The following is a 15,346-nucleotide window of genomic DNA, read 5'->3' on the forward strand; positions in this document are numbered from 1 at the left end:
TTTTTAAAAAATACATTTTCCCCCAATTACATTTAAGAACAATTGTTAACATTCTTTTTAAAAATTTTCAGTTCTCTCTTTCCCTCTTGCTCTTGTCCCTTCTTGGAGAAGGAAAGCAATTTGATATGGCTATTGTAGGTGCAGTTATGCAAAACATTTCCATATTATAAAAGAAAACATAGACCATAAAAAACCCCCAAGAAAAATAAAGTTAAAGTATGCTTCAATCTCCATTCAGATTCCATTAGTTATTTCTCTGGATGTGGATAGCATTTTTCATCCTAAGTCCTTTGGAATTGTCTTAAATCATTGTATAGCTAAGAACAGCTAAGTCATTTACAGTTGATGATCATACAGTATTGCTGTTAACTACATACGTTTTCTTGGTTCTTCTCACTTTACTTTGCATCAGTTTCCATAAGTCTTCCCCGGTTTTTCTAAAACCATCCCCTTCATGGTTTCTTATAGCACAATAGTATTCCACCACAATCATATACTACAGCTTGTTCAGCCATTCTCCAGTTCATGGCATCCCCTCAATTTCCATTTCTTTGCCACCACAAAAAGAGCTAGTATAAATATTTTTGTCACTATAGGTTCTTTTCTTTTCTTTTCTTTTTTAAAAAATCTTTTTGGAATACAGATCTAGTAATGTTATTGCTGGGTATGCACAGTTTTATAGCCCTTTGTGTATAGTTCCAAATTACTCTCCAGAATGGTTGGATTAGTTCACAACTTTAAAAAAAAGTGCTTTAGTATCTCTGTTTTCCTACATCCCCTACAATATTTGTCATTTTCCTTTTTTGTTATATTAGTCAGTATGATAGGGATGAGGTTCATTTCTCTAATCAGTAGTGATTTAGAGCACTTTTTCATCTGATTATAGATTGTTTTAATTTCTTCTTCTTCCGAAAACTGCCTTTTCATGTCTTTTGACCCTTCCTAAATTGGGGAATGACTTGTAAATTTGTCTTATGAATTTTGTCTTATAAATTTGACACTCTTCTCTCTATATTTGAGAAATAAGACTTTTATCAGAGAAACTTGTAAAAAGTTTTCCCTCCAGTTTTTTGCTTTCCTTCTAATCCTGGCTGTGTTTGTTTTGTTTGTGCAAAACCATTTTAATTCAATGGAGTTAAAATTCCTTATTTTATATCCCATAATACTCTTTATCTCTTGTTGGGTCATACATTATTTCCTTATTCATAGATCTGACCGATAAACTATCTATGTTTCCCTAATTTGCTTATGGTATTACTTACTAGCTAGCTGCGTGACCCTGGGCAAATCACTTAACCTAGTTTGCCTCAGTTTTCTCATCTGAAAATGAGCTGGAGAAGGAGCTGACAAACCACTCCAGTATCTTTGCCAAGAAAATTCCAAATGGGGTCAGAGAGAGTCAGACATGACTGTAAAATGACTTAACAACAATGATCTCTCTTATTTGGTCGTACATTCTTTCCTTATCCATAGATCTGACAGGTAAACTATGTCATGCTCTCCCCTGTGTGCTTATGGTATCATCCTTTATGTCTAAATCATATATGTATTCTGACTGTATCTTGGCATATTGTCTATTGGTTTCTGTCAAACCGCTTTCCAGTTTTCCTGGTAGTTTTTGTCAAATAAGCGAATTCTTGTCTCAAAAGCTTGGATCTTTGTGTTTATCAAACACTAGAATACCATGATCACTTACTATTGTGTATTGTGTACCTAATCTATCCCACTGATTCACATCTCTGTTTCTTAGCTAGTACCAGATTGTTTCGATGATGACTACTTTGTAGTAGTTTGTGCTCTGGTACAGCTAGGCTGCCTTCCTTCAAATTTTTTTCATTGATTCTCTTGATTTTCTTGGCCTTTTGTTCAACAAGATGAATTTCGTTATTTTTTCTAGCTCTAACTAAAAATTTAAAGATAAATTTTTGGTAGTTTGACACATAGTAATAGTCTTAATCCTATTTTTAACACAGTAGAGACTGAAATGGCAGAAATAATTTTTTTTCCCTTGAGTCCTTACAGCACCATAACCCCATAATTGAAAATGCCAGAAACTTAAGTCTCTCTTCTGGAGTGTTCTTTGCCCCTATTTCATTTTATCCTGAGCTAGTTGGAATAGTTAAATATTTTTCAGGGTTGTCTTTTTCTTGCATTTAATACTGATATTAGCATGGTCTTTTAGTGCTCAGAATTTTGACTTTAAGAGAAAGATGAAATGTAATTTTTCTTGATAGTAAATTTCTAGACACCAAATTAGCCCATTTCAAATTAAGTATTTTCATTGTATACCACTCAGAATTATATTGTGTTTTGTTTATATGAAAATAATGGGATGCATTAAAGAAGCTTAACTTTTCAGGTGGGTGTGAATTTACACTGGGTATTTTTTTTTTTAATTGTAGTAGGTGTTCCAGGGAGGGCAGCAGTTAATTCCTTGACATCAGGAGAAGCTGGAGTAGTATCAAAAATGGTTAATCCTGTAGGAGGCCCAACGCAGGTCTGTAACTCACTTCTAAACATAATTTTTCCCTTTGTCATAATAGATTCCAATTTATATGAGTTGCTTACATCACTTATAGCTTTAATTGGTAGTGTAAACATATGGTTTTCAGAAGTTACATGTTACCGTAATAAGGTTATGGCAAGTAATGGCATCTTATTTTTTAAAAAAAGACTGAGCTGTCATTGAATGAGATTTTACAGGAGGAATTTCCTATTACAGAATTTTAAAATTAGTAACCTAAATTCCATTAAAATTTTGCTTTCCTGTGGTCTGATTTATGAGGAAGACAACAAATACTGTTTTGTTTTACTCTAAAATATTCTTATGCATTTTCAGTATTTATCTGAATTACAGGATCTTAAGTAGAGGTGCTCATAAGAAATAGTTTTTAAACTTGCTAGAGAAAATGAAACGTCCCCCCCCTCCAATTCATTTATATCATTAGCTCCAAAGAAGCAAGGAGCATAACTTTTAAGTGTTATGCAGTATGCAGTATGCACATGGGACCTCTGTAATTACTATTTGATGATAATAACTTGACATATTACCTTTTTAAAAAAAAATCTATTTCTCCAAACCTGAATGACTAAGCTCTTATTATCATTTTACCCAAAGGAGGAAAAGAATAGACTTTTGAAAGAACGGCTGGACCGAATTTATCTGGGCAATGAGCGGCGTTGTTCCAGAACTCCTATCTATGGCAGTGATTTGTTAGGAATTTGCTCTCTGATTAGTCGGAAGAAGACACCTCTGCGTGGGTCTGCGGACAGGAATAAATGGAGTTGGGCTGGCATGGTGAACTGTTGTGCTTCATCCTCAAGAAATGCTACTGATGTACTTCAGTGTTTGATGTTGACATTAGAACAACGAAGAGATTCCCTCCACGATGTTATTAATAGGTATTATAACCTGGGCAGATATGAGTTTTACTTTCTTTGTTTTTTTAAAAATTTTTTATTTTAATGGTCTCATTTGGTGCTATTTCAGAATTCATTTCATGAACTTTTTCAATATTGTACCTTTAAAATCCCTTGTAAAAATTGTTGAGACTTTGGTGAAAATTATATTGGAAAGAGGATTTGGACTTTGGAGACCCACCTTTGATATTTCCTAGCTATGACTTTGTGTGAATCCTTTTTTTCCTTTAAAATGAGTTTTATGTTTGCTTGTATAGCTTACTTTATAGCATTATTGTGAGGCATAGACTTTTTCAACCATTAAGTTCTATATTACTGTAAAATCATCATCAAAAGGTATTTTAAGTGTCTACTATGTCTTTGATACTCTTGCTACAAATATAGTGAATCCCCATTCTCAAACAAATACACATTTAAGTATATAAAGTACATACCAGTGTGTCGGCGACTGGGGTTAAGCAAGGCCTTATGTAGAAGATAATGCATTTGGAAGGAAGAGGGGGGTTCTGTGACAGAAGTGGAAAGGGATTGCATTCCAGACAAGGAGAAAGACAGATGGGTCAGAGATCAGGTCAGTGTGGCTGGATCACAGAGTGAGGGAAGGGAGTGTCCCACGAGGCTGGCAAGGTCAATGGGGCCAGGTTGTGTGGAATTTAAAAAAGAAACACAAGCAGAGAGGTTTACATTTTATCCTTGAGGCCATAGACAGTGGAATTTGAGTAGGGAGTCAGATGGTCATAGCTACACTTAAGGAAATCACTTTGGCAGCAGTGTGGAGAGCAGACAGAAGCAGGCTGGACTTGAGGCAGACTGACCCGTTCAAAAGCTGTCCCTGTAATCTGGTTGAGGTGATGGTGGCCTGTAGGGAGGGAGTAGCTGCAGGAGTAGAAAGAGGTGAGTCTGAGAGAGGTTGCACAGTTGGAAACAGCAAGGTTCAGCAACTAATTGGCCATGCAAGAGTAAGGAGTCAAGGAGGGTTCAAGGCTATGACTCTGGGGGCCTGGAGAGATGGCGTAGTCCCCAACAGAAACGGGGAAATAGTGGGAAGGGACTCAATTCGGTTTTGAATTGAGACAGAAAGGCTCCTCCCTGAGGGTTTATTTAGTGCTTCTGAAGGAATATGCCTGCATTTTGGGTAGTAATCACCAGCTGGGTGGTGGCATGAAACTTTGGCATTCCTGTTTGCTCTCAAGGGAGGGAAGAGATGGGAGAATCTAATGAATACAGCTCCTACTCCAGTGTGTATCGAATGAAGAAATTTAGAGCTGGAGTACGGCCAAACCCTCATCGTGTAGAGGAGCATCTAGAGGCCCAAAGAGGCCCAAAAGAACAGACTTTGTCAGCATCATACAGATAATAAGTATCAGCCAATTGTTAAGCCCATTCCTCTTACCCCAGATCCATTGCTCTTCCATTAAACTGCACTGCTTTTAAAATCAAAGAAAAACAAAACAAACCCTCATTTGTATTTTAATTGTTCACATGTCACAAGAAATACATACCCAAGAAATTTCACAAGCACCCATAAGTGATAAGAGTGACCACTTACAACGGTTACATGGGGTTTACTTTCTGTATTTCCCATTTGTGGTACATTGAGCCTGTTCACAGCTCCAGTCAGCCCTCCTTATGATGATTTAGCATTGTAAATTTGTCTTTGGCTTCATATATGTTACCACTTTTACCTTCTCTCCCTCTCTCCCCCTCCCCCCCCCTCTCCCTCTCTTTTTTTTGGTGAGGTTAATTGGGGTTAAGTGACTTGCCCAGGATCACACAGCTAGTAAGTGTTAAGTATCTGAGGCCGGATTTGAACTGAGGTCCTCCTGAATCCAGGGCCGGTGCTCTATCCACTGCGCCACCTAGCTGCCCCACTGTAACTACATCTCACTACAATATCTAATCTAGCACCTATTCTAGCTCCCTGGTAGAGCCTCCCAAATGTTCCCATCATAAAAAATTTTTCTCCTATCAGATTAGAAGGAAAAGTTGAAAAGAAACAAACCAAATCATGCCTTTTATAATTTTGTTTGAAGAAGCCTTCCTCTAGGCCTTGTATCTATTATTGTCTCTTCCACAGTTACCTGAGTGGCCTTGGTCCATTATCCACACAGTCTTTATTTTAAACTCAATTTTTGTATTAGTTATTTTGCATTTCCTGGACCACCAGTTCTCAAAGTGTGGCCCCCAGAGACACTTTCAAATGTCTGTAAAGTCAAAACAGTTTTCTTCTTCTCTTCCTCCTCCTCAATGAGGGTTAAGTGACTTGCCCAGGGTCACACAGCTAGTAAGTGTCAAGTATCTGAGGCTGAATTTGAACTCGGATCCTCCTTAATCCAGGGCCAGTGCTTTATCCACTGCGCCACCTAGCTGCCCCCCACAATTTTCTTAATAATACTAAGACATTTTAATTTCTAATGTAACTCTTTGGTGAGAGGAGGAGTCCTGAACATTAAAAAGGTCCTGAGACAAAAAGGTTTGAAAATCACTTGGCTAGATACAAAATCCTTAAGAACAGGGTCTGTATCCCTCATAGCACCTAGCCTGAGCTTTGTCTATGTGGTTTAAAATTTTTGAGTGATTAAGATACTATAGATGACCCATTAAGGCATTTCTGCCTCTTTTGTAGTTGTTTCACCCCCTCAACGCACAGTTATTAAATATCCTTTCCTTTTTGCACCCTCAGGACACATTCTGAAGAGGGCAAAAGAGCTTCCCTGCAGCCACCTCATTTTGTGAGTCAGGGGTTTCTGTTTCTTCTGCGTAATTGAGGGATTCTGTTTATTTCACAGGGTGGCCTGTGTGCTTCCAGCTGTAGTGGCCGCTCCTCCTTGCTTGTATGTGGCCAAACCACCACCCTCCTACAGCCACAAAATGAAGATTTTCAGGCACTGTCTGAAGGAGCAGACTGCTCCCTATTTACAGCAATTGCATGAAATAACGAACCTCAAGGTATTGCAGTTTCCTGAGCTCAGACTGGTGCAGTATGATTCAGGTATGAGCAAAGGTGGATATTTAGCAAAAATAAATTACAATGGCTTGTGTTTTAATCTTATTATCAATACTCTTATGGTATTATCTTTATAGGAAAGCTGGAAGCTTTAGCTATCTTGCTTCAGAAGCTGAAATCTGAGGGACGTCGGGTACTGATCTTATCACAGATGATTCTGATGTTAGATATTTTGGAAATGTTCTTGGACTTCCATTATCTTACCTATGTAAGAGTTGATGAAAATGCTAACAGTGAACAACGTCAGGTAAGAGAGGACTTGTTGATCACTTAGGGATTTAGCAATAGCCAGAAGCGGATTTTTAAAGAATGGAATTTGTTACAGTATAGTTAAGTAATTTAGTGGTATCTCACTATCATTACTTTTTTAGTCCCCTCTTAAGGTAACAGTTTGCATAAACCAGAACTGAATTACTTGCTGTCTCTGAAGTTCAGTAAATCCTTTGATTCTGACCTGATGGACATAAATTAGGCACCTATAGTTTCCAGCATGCTATTATATTCAGATAGCTTGATGTTTGTGTGGAAGTGATTGTTATTTTGGTGTCAGCATAAATTAACCTTAGGTACTAGTAGTGTTCAGATAACAAAAATATAATCCTTTTGTAAAATAGTATGGTTTTGAAATTTGGTAAAATCCAAATTTTTTGGAAAAGGAAAATTTAATTAGCACTAATTAGTCACTAAATGAACATGCATATTTCCCTTCTTCCTCAGCCTTACTCCAGGGGCTTTCTTGCCCATAGAGTGCCCTGGCATTGCCTGAGGAGATATCAGAAAGCACATTTCCCTCCCCAATAAGAGCTGGATTTTCTTTTGGGGCCTACATTTGGAGCTGACATTGTAGAAGAGTTTCATTTTTCAACTTTTTTTGTGATTGGTGAACCAAATATAACTTAAGCATTCTGAAAATTTCTTTGTTACAAGTAGTTAAAAATCACTATGAAAGTGCATAAACAAGTCAATATGTATTTCTAAAAATTAGGACATTTTCAAAAGTGAGTTTCAATATTAAAATAACCATAGTGCCCTATTCCTCAAATAAAACATGTGTCAGGCACTTTAGATTTCAGAATACAGTCTAATTTATGGATACTATATAAGTGCTAAGTGGAGAAGGAAATGGCAAACCACTCTATTATCTTTGCCAAGAAAACCCCATAGGTGGCATTGGCTTGGTATGGTCCATGGTATCACAAAGAGTTGGACACGACTGAATGAACAAACAACAATAATTAATTGCTAATCTTGCAGAAGTAAATTTCTTCCATTTAATTTTTCATTATTTACTTGTGTAAGCATTTCATTTCTAATTTAGGAACTGATGAAGAGTTTCAACAAAGACAAGCGGATATTTTGTGCCATTCTTTCCACCCACAGTCGCTCTACAGGTATAAATCTTGTAGAAGCTGACACAGTTGTGTTTTATGATAATGACTTAAATCCAGTGATGGATGCAAAGGCTCAAGAATGGTGTGATAGAATTGGGAGAAGCAAGGACATCCATATATACAGGTGATTTTCATGCCAAGAATCCAGTTTTGTTCTTATATGACTAAAAGCTTCATAAAATGCTTCTTGACATAAACGATGTACCTAATAAACATAAAAGATCAACATTTTCTCTATAAGCAAGATTAAAATATTTCACCTTTAAAACAAATTAACTCACCTTTTTTTGTTTTATTTGTATCTCACTAATTTTTATAATAATTTGTTTTTATTATTCTGCTTTTTTCATTTTTCATTTGTTTGGCCCTAAAATTACTCAAATGCTAGGAAAACAGTTGATGTTATGATGTACTTAAAATTTTACAAAATATAATTAAAAGTTATTGAAAGAAGTTGAATGTACCTTTCTTGCCATTAGTTGCAAACATTAGAACTGTAAACATATGTATGTATGTATGTGTATGTGTACATATACATAGGTATAGCTCTGGCATATTCTTTTAGAACTTTCTAAAACTTCTGGTCTCAGAACCGTATGGAAAGACTAATTCTATTTTTAGTGTTTGATGAGTGACTCTTAGTTACATATTCTTATACATGTCCATGAAAAAACCTTTAATTAGACATCTATGTCTTTCGTACACAAATGTCCTTGATTCATGCTAACACAACTTAGCATTATTTAGTTGGGTCTCATATTTGCCATATGTAGTCAGAAGTAGTAATGTGTGGATTCCAGGTCAGTGGATTTATAGGCAGCTCATGTTTTTGGCTTGACTACACTACTTTTTAATTCTGTTACCTTAAGGCATTTTACCTCTTTGAGCCTCAGGTTTTTTATCTATAAAATGTGGATGATACCTGCCCTACATAGTTGTGAATACCAAATGAAATGTGTGAAAGTGCTTTGGAAGCTTCAAGTCTATATGTATTTAAACTTTATCATCATCATTTTTAGAAGTGATTCTTGCTCTTTATATCAGTGCTTTCTAGCTCTGTACTTTTTCATTTGCACACGATATTATTTAATAAATATTTTCTTGTGTAGGCTTGTGAGTGGTAATTCTATAGAAGAGAAATTGCTGAAAAATGGAACTAAAGATTTGATAAGAGAGGTTGCTGCTCAAGGAAATGACTACTCCATGGCGTTTTTAACTCAGGTATTTTTAATGTGTTAAAAATCTTGAGTCAAATTATATCACACAGTTTATTGCATTGTTTTTAATGGATATTCAAAACCAGATAATTCTCTAGTGCTTCATACTTAGAGCTTTGAATTAAAGCTGGGTATTAGAAAAGTGTATCCTTTATTATTGAAAGACATGATCATTTTAATTTTTTCAGCAAACTATCCAGGAGCTATTTGATGTTCACTCTCCTGTGGAAGACTCTGGTTTCAGAGTTAAAGCTGAAGAATTTGTTGTTCTTCCTCAGGAGCCCTCTGCCTCAGAAGCAATTGCACCTAAAATCGCAAGGCCTTTTATAGAGGTAACTTTTCTTTGAAGAAGCAGCTGGCTAAAGGATGTTCTTTTGAGAGACCCCCAACTTCTTTACCATTTCTTTCTCCCCCTTCTTCACATCACTGAAGTGGCTGCTCTCTAGCTTCCCTGAACCACTCAGCACTTAGCCCTGGTAATTACAGCTGGTCCAGCCATTCCTTTCCAGCTACACTTGAATCCATTCTGAGTCTTAACTCTATAGTTATATTCTATGTTACTGTTACCCACAATGCCACCCTTAACTCCCTCCCCCCCTCTCCCCGCCCCAACCCTCCCAGCATTTCTGGAGTACCCAAACAATTTAGTTTTTAGCTCTTTCAGGGCAGAGCAGTTGTCTTTTGAAGAAAGACATAAAATGACATGGACTTGATGCATCTGTACTTGGGCTATAGTCATGCCTGATTCTCTGTGACCCCATTTGAGGGTTTCTTGGCAAAGATAGTGGAGTGGTTTGTCATTTCCTTCTCTAGCTCATTTCACATATGAGGAACTGAGGCAAACAAGATTAAGTAACTTGTCCAGGGTCACACAGCTAGTGTTTGAGGCCAGATTTGAACTCATGAAGATGAGTCTTCCTGATTTCAAGCCTAGTCCTCTAGTCACTGGGCCACGCAGCTACCCTGAACCCATCCCAAATAGTTATTTCAGGTCTTCTCCTCTGTTTTCAAACCTACAGTTCTAGTGTATCTTTCTTCACTCTTTGCAAATGATTTTATCTCTTATTTTAACTGCAAAGATTGTGGCCATTTATTTTGAGTGTCCCATCTTGCTTCTTCTTCACTTGAGAAAACTTCTTGTTATAGAGAATTGTGTTCTTATCTTTTCTAAGGCTTATTACTCTTCTATTACTTGGTTTTTTGGGTTTTTTTTGGTGAGGCACTTGGGGTTTTGTGACTTGCCCAGGGTCACACAGCTAGTAAGTGTTAAGTGTCTGAGGCCGGTTTTGAACTCAGGTCCTCCTGAATCCAAGGCCAGTACTTTATCCACTTTATCCACTAGCTGCCCCCTCTTCTCTTACTTGTTAAGAATTTTGTTTAATTAGTTAGGCAGCTACTGAGTTGATGTCTGAAGTGAGTTTCTCTCCTTAATTTCCACTTGCTAACATTCTTTTCTTCAAGATGCAAGGGTGTTGTTCTTCACAAGTGCTGTGAAATGTGTGCTATGAAGATTCTTGAGCCTTGGGATACAAATAATTTCTTCCTTAAATTTCTTACAGCACCTTGTCTAGACCTTTCCTCTGTACTTATTGCAGAGCAGTTTGTACCTTATATTTGTACTTCTCCCTGTTAGATTGCAAATTGTTGAGGAGAGTGTAACAACTTTATTCTTTATCGTCTAGTACAGTGTCCTGCACATATTAGATATTTGATAGATGTCAAATTGAACTGTTTAATTCTGATCCTTTCTTTATCTATCACTTCCTTTTCCACTGTCTCATGTTCTTCTTTCAAATGTATAGTTTTATCCATTTTGAAAGGAAAAAACCCCAAAACTTCCTTTGACCCTACTGACTACTCTAGTAATAAGTATTTCTTTCCTTTTCCTGGCAAAATTCTCTAACATATGGTGAATATCAGCTGTTTCTGTTTCTTTATTACAACTCTTAACCTCTTGAAATCTGACTTGTGGCCCTACACTAGAAAATCTAAATTCCTACAAGTCATTTCTCTTCTCCTTCATCAATAAAGGCTTTTTCTCAGTCTGTGATATCTTTAAGGTACCTGATCTAACTTGTCTCTTGGTCTTGGCTTCTGTGATGCTACACTTCCATGGTTTTCTGCATAACTTGATGATCACTACTTTTCAGGTATGGACTATAGATATCCCCCAGGATTTAGATGTTAGCCCTCTCATCATAGAATCACAGAATTTGAGAATTGGAAAGAATCTCATTGGCCATATAGTACAGCCCATAGGTGAAAGGAATTTCTTTAGAGAGGATGTGATCCTACAAGCTTCTGCCTCAAAGAAGTGGGACCCACCACTTCTCAAGGCAGTCCATTTCTCTTTGGTACTTTTCTGCTTGTTGAGACTTCCAGATATTGTGTCTGGTCTGCCCTTTGGGGCAAAAGAGAAGATGTTGAACCCCTTCGCTGCATGATAACCCTTCACAAACTTAAAGACAGCTTTCAGCTCTCCTCAAGTCTTCTTTTCCCCAGGCTAACCATGCTTAGTTTCTTTAACTGATCCTCATGTGTCATGTACTCAAGGCCCTTCCCTTTTCTGGGTTGTTTTCCTTTGTTCCTGCTTCAGCTTTGCAAGTCTTCCTTACTTGAGATGGACTCTAGTCTGATGAGGTCAGAGGACAGGGGACTGAAGCTATGTCTCTTTTCATGAAGCCCAAGATCCCATTAGTTTTTTTGGCTGTCCCACCTCTTTATATTGATTCTTTCCCATAATGAACGTCTAGAATGTTAAAGCTGGAGTAGAACCTTCAAGATCAATGAAACAAATTTCATTTTATAGTTTAGTAATCCCTGGCCCAGACATCAGGAAGGACTTGCCCCCAGATCCCACGGCAGAACCCAGACTGCAAACTGGGTCTCTTTATTCCTCATCCACTTCTTTTCCCACTCTGTTGTTTTTGTTCTTGTTGTTCAGTCGTGTCTTCCTCTTTGTGACTCCATAGACCACAGCCCTTCTATCTGGTATCTCCTGAAGTCTGTCTGAGCTCATGCTCATTTTTCCCACCACGCTCTCTATCCATTTCATACTCTGCTGTCCTGTTTCATTTTGCCTTCAATCTTCCCAACATCATGGCCCTTGCTCCCCGCCCCCCCCCCCCACTCTACCTGGCTAGATGAAGATGATCTCTCCTTTCTCTGCTAATAATGCTGACATGTACTTTCTGTTCTGACTGCTTCCTCAAGCATCTGTCCTCTGTATCTGTCTGCAGCTGTTTCCACTTCACTGTGCTGATGTTGTCTGAAACTCACTATGTCCCCCTTCCTGTCCAACCAGCTCCTTCTTTTAGATTCCCTGTCACAATCCACAGCACTCTCATGACACTTTGCTTGACACCTCTCTGAACTCCTATAGTATTTCTTGTCATACCATTTATTTAGCAGTTAAACATGAACTGCATTGTCATAGCTTTTATATTGTATTTATCTTCTAGAATGTTTAACTCTTCCTCTTATTCTTTGCCTTCCCAACTAGTCTGTAAGGTTCTTGAAGTAAGGGATGATTTCTGTCTTTCACTTCTTTGTATTCCATACAGTCCCTTGCTTGCATAGGTGCTCTATCTAAAACTCCATCTGTCCTTCCATTGAAGCACTCATTTCTTTATTTTCCTCTTCATTCCCGGGGCTCTCCCCCTACTTTAGGGACTCATCATCTCATATTTAGGTGGCTGCAATATTTTCACATGCTGTCTCTATTTTTTTGCCTTTATCACCTTCAAATTATGTTTCAAATCACTGCCTTAACAATCTTTCCAAGATGTGGGTTTCATCTTGTGTCTCTTTGGGAACCTATAATCTCACCTGCTTTACTAGGAGAAGTTGCATAGTTGGTTAAACTCATGTTGACACTACTGGTTTCCCCCAGGCAGTTTCTGTAGTCTTTGCTGCTCCTAAAGTTGCACGCGCTCCTGTGTCCTGGGATCTGTCTAAACTCTTGTACCACCACAAACCCTTCAGTCTGTCCAGAGAAGCTGTTAGGTGCATGGGAGACATTGGGATTAGCATAAGAGGGCCTGGGGTCCAGTCCTGGTTGTGTTGATTACTAACCCTATGACCTGTGGCCAGCCAATTTTCTTCTTTGGACCTCTAGCTTCTTTATAAAATGAAGAGTTTGGACTGGATGACTTCTGAAGTACCTTTGAACTTGAAGTCTATAGTCTTGTGATTCATTTTCCCATTGTCTTCAGATCATTCTATATTTATTCCCAACTCAAAGTCTTTCCTTCATATCCTTCTTGTCCTTGTCCACCTATGTCCTACCCATGGCTGTTTTGAGCCATGACCCCAGTTTGTCAAGGATGCTATTGAATGTGCTTTTGTAATGAGGGGAGGTTGAACTAGATGACATCTGAGTCCTGGCTAACGCTTTTCACTTGTCTAGATCATTCTTTTTAGATAAACTATTTTAGTTTGTCATCTGACTCTTTCACATACATATATTTTCTCCCTAAGTAAGCTGTAAGAAATAGAATTGTAAACTATTACAAAATGCTACATGGATAAATATCTTTTCAGTGGAAATGCCAGTGTTCTTATAGGGTGATGGGGGATGGAGAAGGTGATTTTTTAAAAATAATACACCTACTTGAATAAAGCATTTTAGAAACCCTTTCTTTTTATGATTCTTTTAAAAATACCTAAAATTTTTACTTGAAAATGTTTTCTCAAGGCTCTTAAAAGTATCGAATATTTGGAGGATGACATGCCAAAATATGAAGAAACACCAGTGTCTGAAACAAGTGCTGATATTCTGTCATCAGAATTAGATGATCCAAGAGTTAATGAAGAACCTTCGCAGTTAGAAGAATTAGCTGACTTTATGGAGCAGGTGCAGTGATTTTTAAAAATTCATTTTTAAACTTTCATTTTTAAGATTCAGGCTCAATGTGGGTAGCAACGATGTTTGATTATCACATGAAATGCTTCAAATTTAATTGGGACATGTAGTGTGATTCATTATTTGAAAGGTTGAGGTGAGAAAGAGAGTTGGATTTTATTAGCTTCCTACTAATGATCTTTGGAAAATGTATATTTTGAAACAGCTCACACCAATTGAGAAGTATGCTTTGAATTATCTTGAATTATTCCATGCTTCTATTGATCAGGAAAAACCAAGAGACATTGAGGTAAGAGAATAATTTTATGTTTCTGAGTTTAAAATGGATATGACTTAGGTGCAGTGTTAAAGCAATCATGCCACAAGAACTATTTGAGAAATAGTAACTTAGAACTACTTAGCTATCAAAGGTTTGCAGTGCAGTTTCCCTCACACTAAGCTTCTGAAATGAGGAAACTTGGGCTCAATGAAGTGGTTACTTGCCTTGCATCATGCAGATAATGCTCATAGACTTGGAGAAGCTTGTGTAAGCAGGGGGTGGATTTGTATATAACTTCTGTGTTGGAGAGACATTGCATTCAAGAATAATGGAATGCATTCTAGGTTACAAGTAATAAATCAGTGTTTGACAGTAAGAGAAGGTGATTGGTGTTTAGTAAGAGTTGTGAAAAAGAAGAGAAAAAGGAAGAATAAATTAGAAACGAAGGTGGCAGTGCATAGTAGAATTTGTGCTTAGGATATTCTGTTGCTAGCCAAGGTTTTTAGAAGTTTCTTTTCTGATGAATCCTTTTCCTAGGAGGTAGCAATAGCTTCAAAGGAGTGGGAATCCAAGAATATGAAACGACTTAAAGAGAGAGATGCCACAGCACTGTTAGAAGAGGAGGAGGAAGAATTACTGACATACACCAGAGAAGATGCCTACAACATGGTAATGTTAGGGTACCCCATAACCCCCAAGAAAGAAACTGGGCATCATTGTTGGAGGTATTTGTAATTGCATACATGGCTGTGTATATATATATTTTTTGTCTTGTTTTGTTTTTGCGGGGCAATGAGGTTTAAGTGACTTGCCCAGGGTCACACAGCTAGTAAATATCAAGTGTCTGAGGCTGGATTTGAACTCAGGTCCTCCTGAATCCAAGGCCAGTGCTTTATCCACTGTACCACCTAGCTGCCCCCCTATATTTTTAATATTAAAAACTATAATCAAGTATAAGTTAAAATCAAGAAACATAGCTTCCATAAAAATGTGTAACTGACCTATTTCTGATTAAAAACATGTCTTCTGGGGTGAGGCTTTTTGTAAAATCTTAATAATTAGAAAAAGAAATCTTCCTCAGTACACTGATTGTACTTATTTTGGATGCAATGATTAAAATCCTTTATCTTGTACTTAAGCAGAATGCTGCCTGTTCAGTGATCTCTTAAATCCTTAACATTCCCTCTA

General features: G+C 37.5%; 1 protein-coding gene and 1 non-coding gene across 6 annotated transcripts in view; both read left to right on the top strand.

Moving 5' to 3' along the window:
- The window catches only part of EP400 (E1A binding protein p400), a 136,768-nt gene that overhangs the window by 98,764 nt on the left and 22,658 nt on the right, over positions 1 to 15,346 (top strand). For all 5 annotated transcript variants that reach the window (XM_043984269.1, XM_043984283.1, XM_043984293.1 and 2 more), the window contains 10 exons: positions 2,403 to 2,497; positions 3,119 to 3,402; positions 6,210 to 6,412; positions 6,505 to 6,674; positions 7,746 to 7,942; positions 8,928 to 9,039; positions 9,224 to 9,367; positions 13,732 to 13,890; positions 14,105 to 14,188; positions 14,696 to 14,827. In XM_043984269.1, the coding sequence (XP_043840204.1) occupies positions 2,403 to 2,497; positions 3,119 to 3,402; positions 6,210 to 6,412; positions 6,505 to 6,674; positions 7,746 to 7,942; positions 8,928 to 9,039; positions 9,224 to 9,367; positions 13,732 to 13,890; positions 14,105 to 14,188; positions 14,696 to 14,827 (1,580 nt within the window). The remainder of the gene's footprint in view (positions 1 to 2,402; positions 2,498 to 3,118; positions 3,403 to 6,209; positions 6,413 to 6,504; positions 6,675 to 7,745; positions 7,943 to 8,927; positions 9,040 to 9,223; positions 9,368 to 13,731; positions 13,891 to 14,104; positions 14,189 to 14,695; positions 14,828 to 15,346) is intronic.
- Positions 7,136 to 7,270, top strand: LOC122737799. The gene has a single exon (XR_006354572.1). It is a non-coding gene; the product is annotated as a small nucleolar RNA SNORA49 (small nucleolar RNA).

Source organism: Dromiciops gliroides, chromosome 1 (assembly GCF_019393635.1).
Source record: "Dromiciops gliroides isolate mDroGli1 chromosome 1, mDroGli1.pri, whole genome shotgun sequence".
NCBI lineage: Eukaryota > Metazoa > Chordata > Mammalia > Microbiotheria > Microbiotheriidae > Dromiciops > Dromiciops gliroides.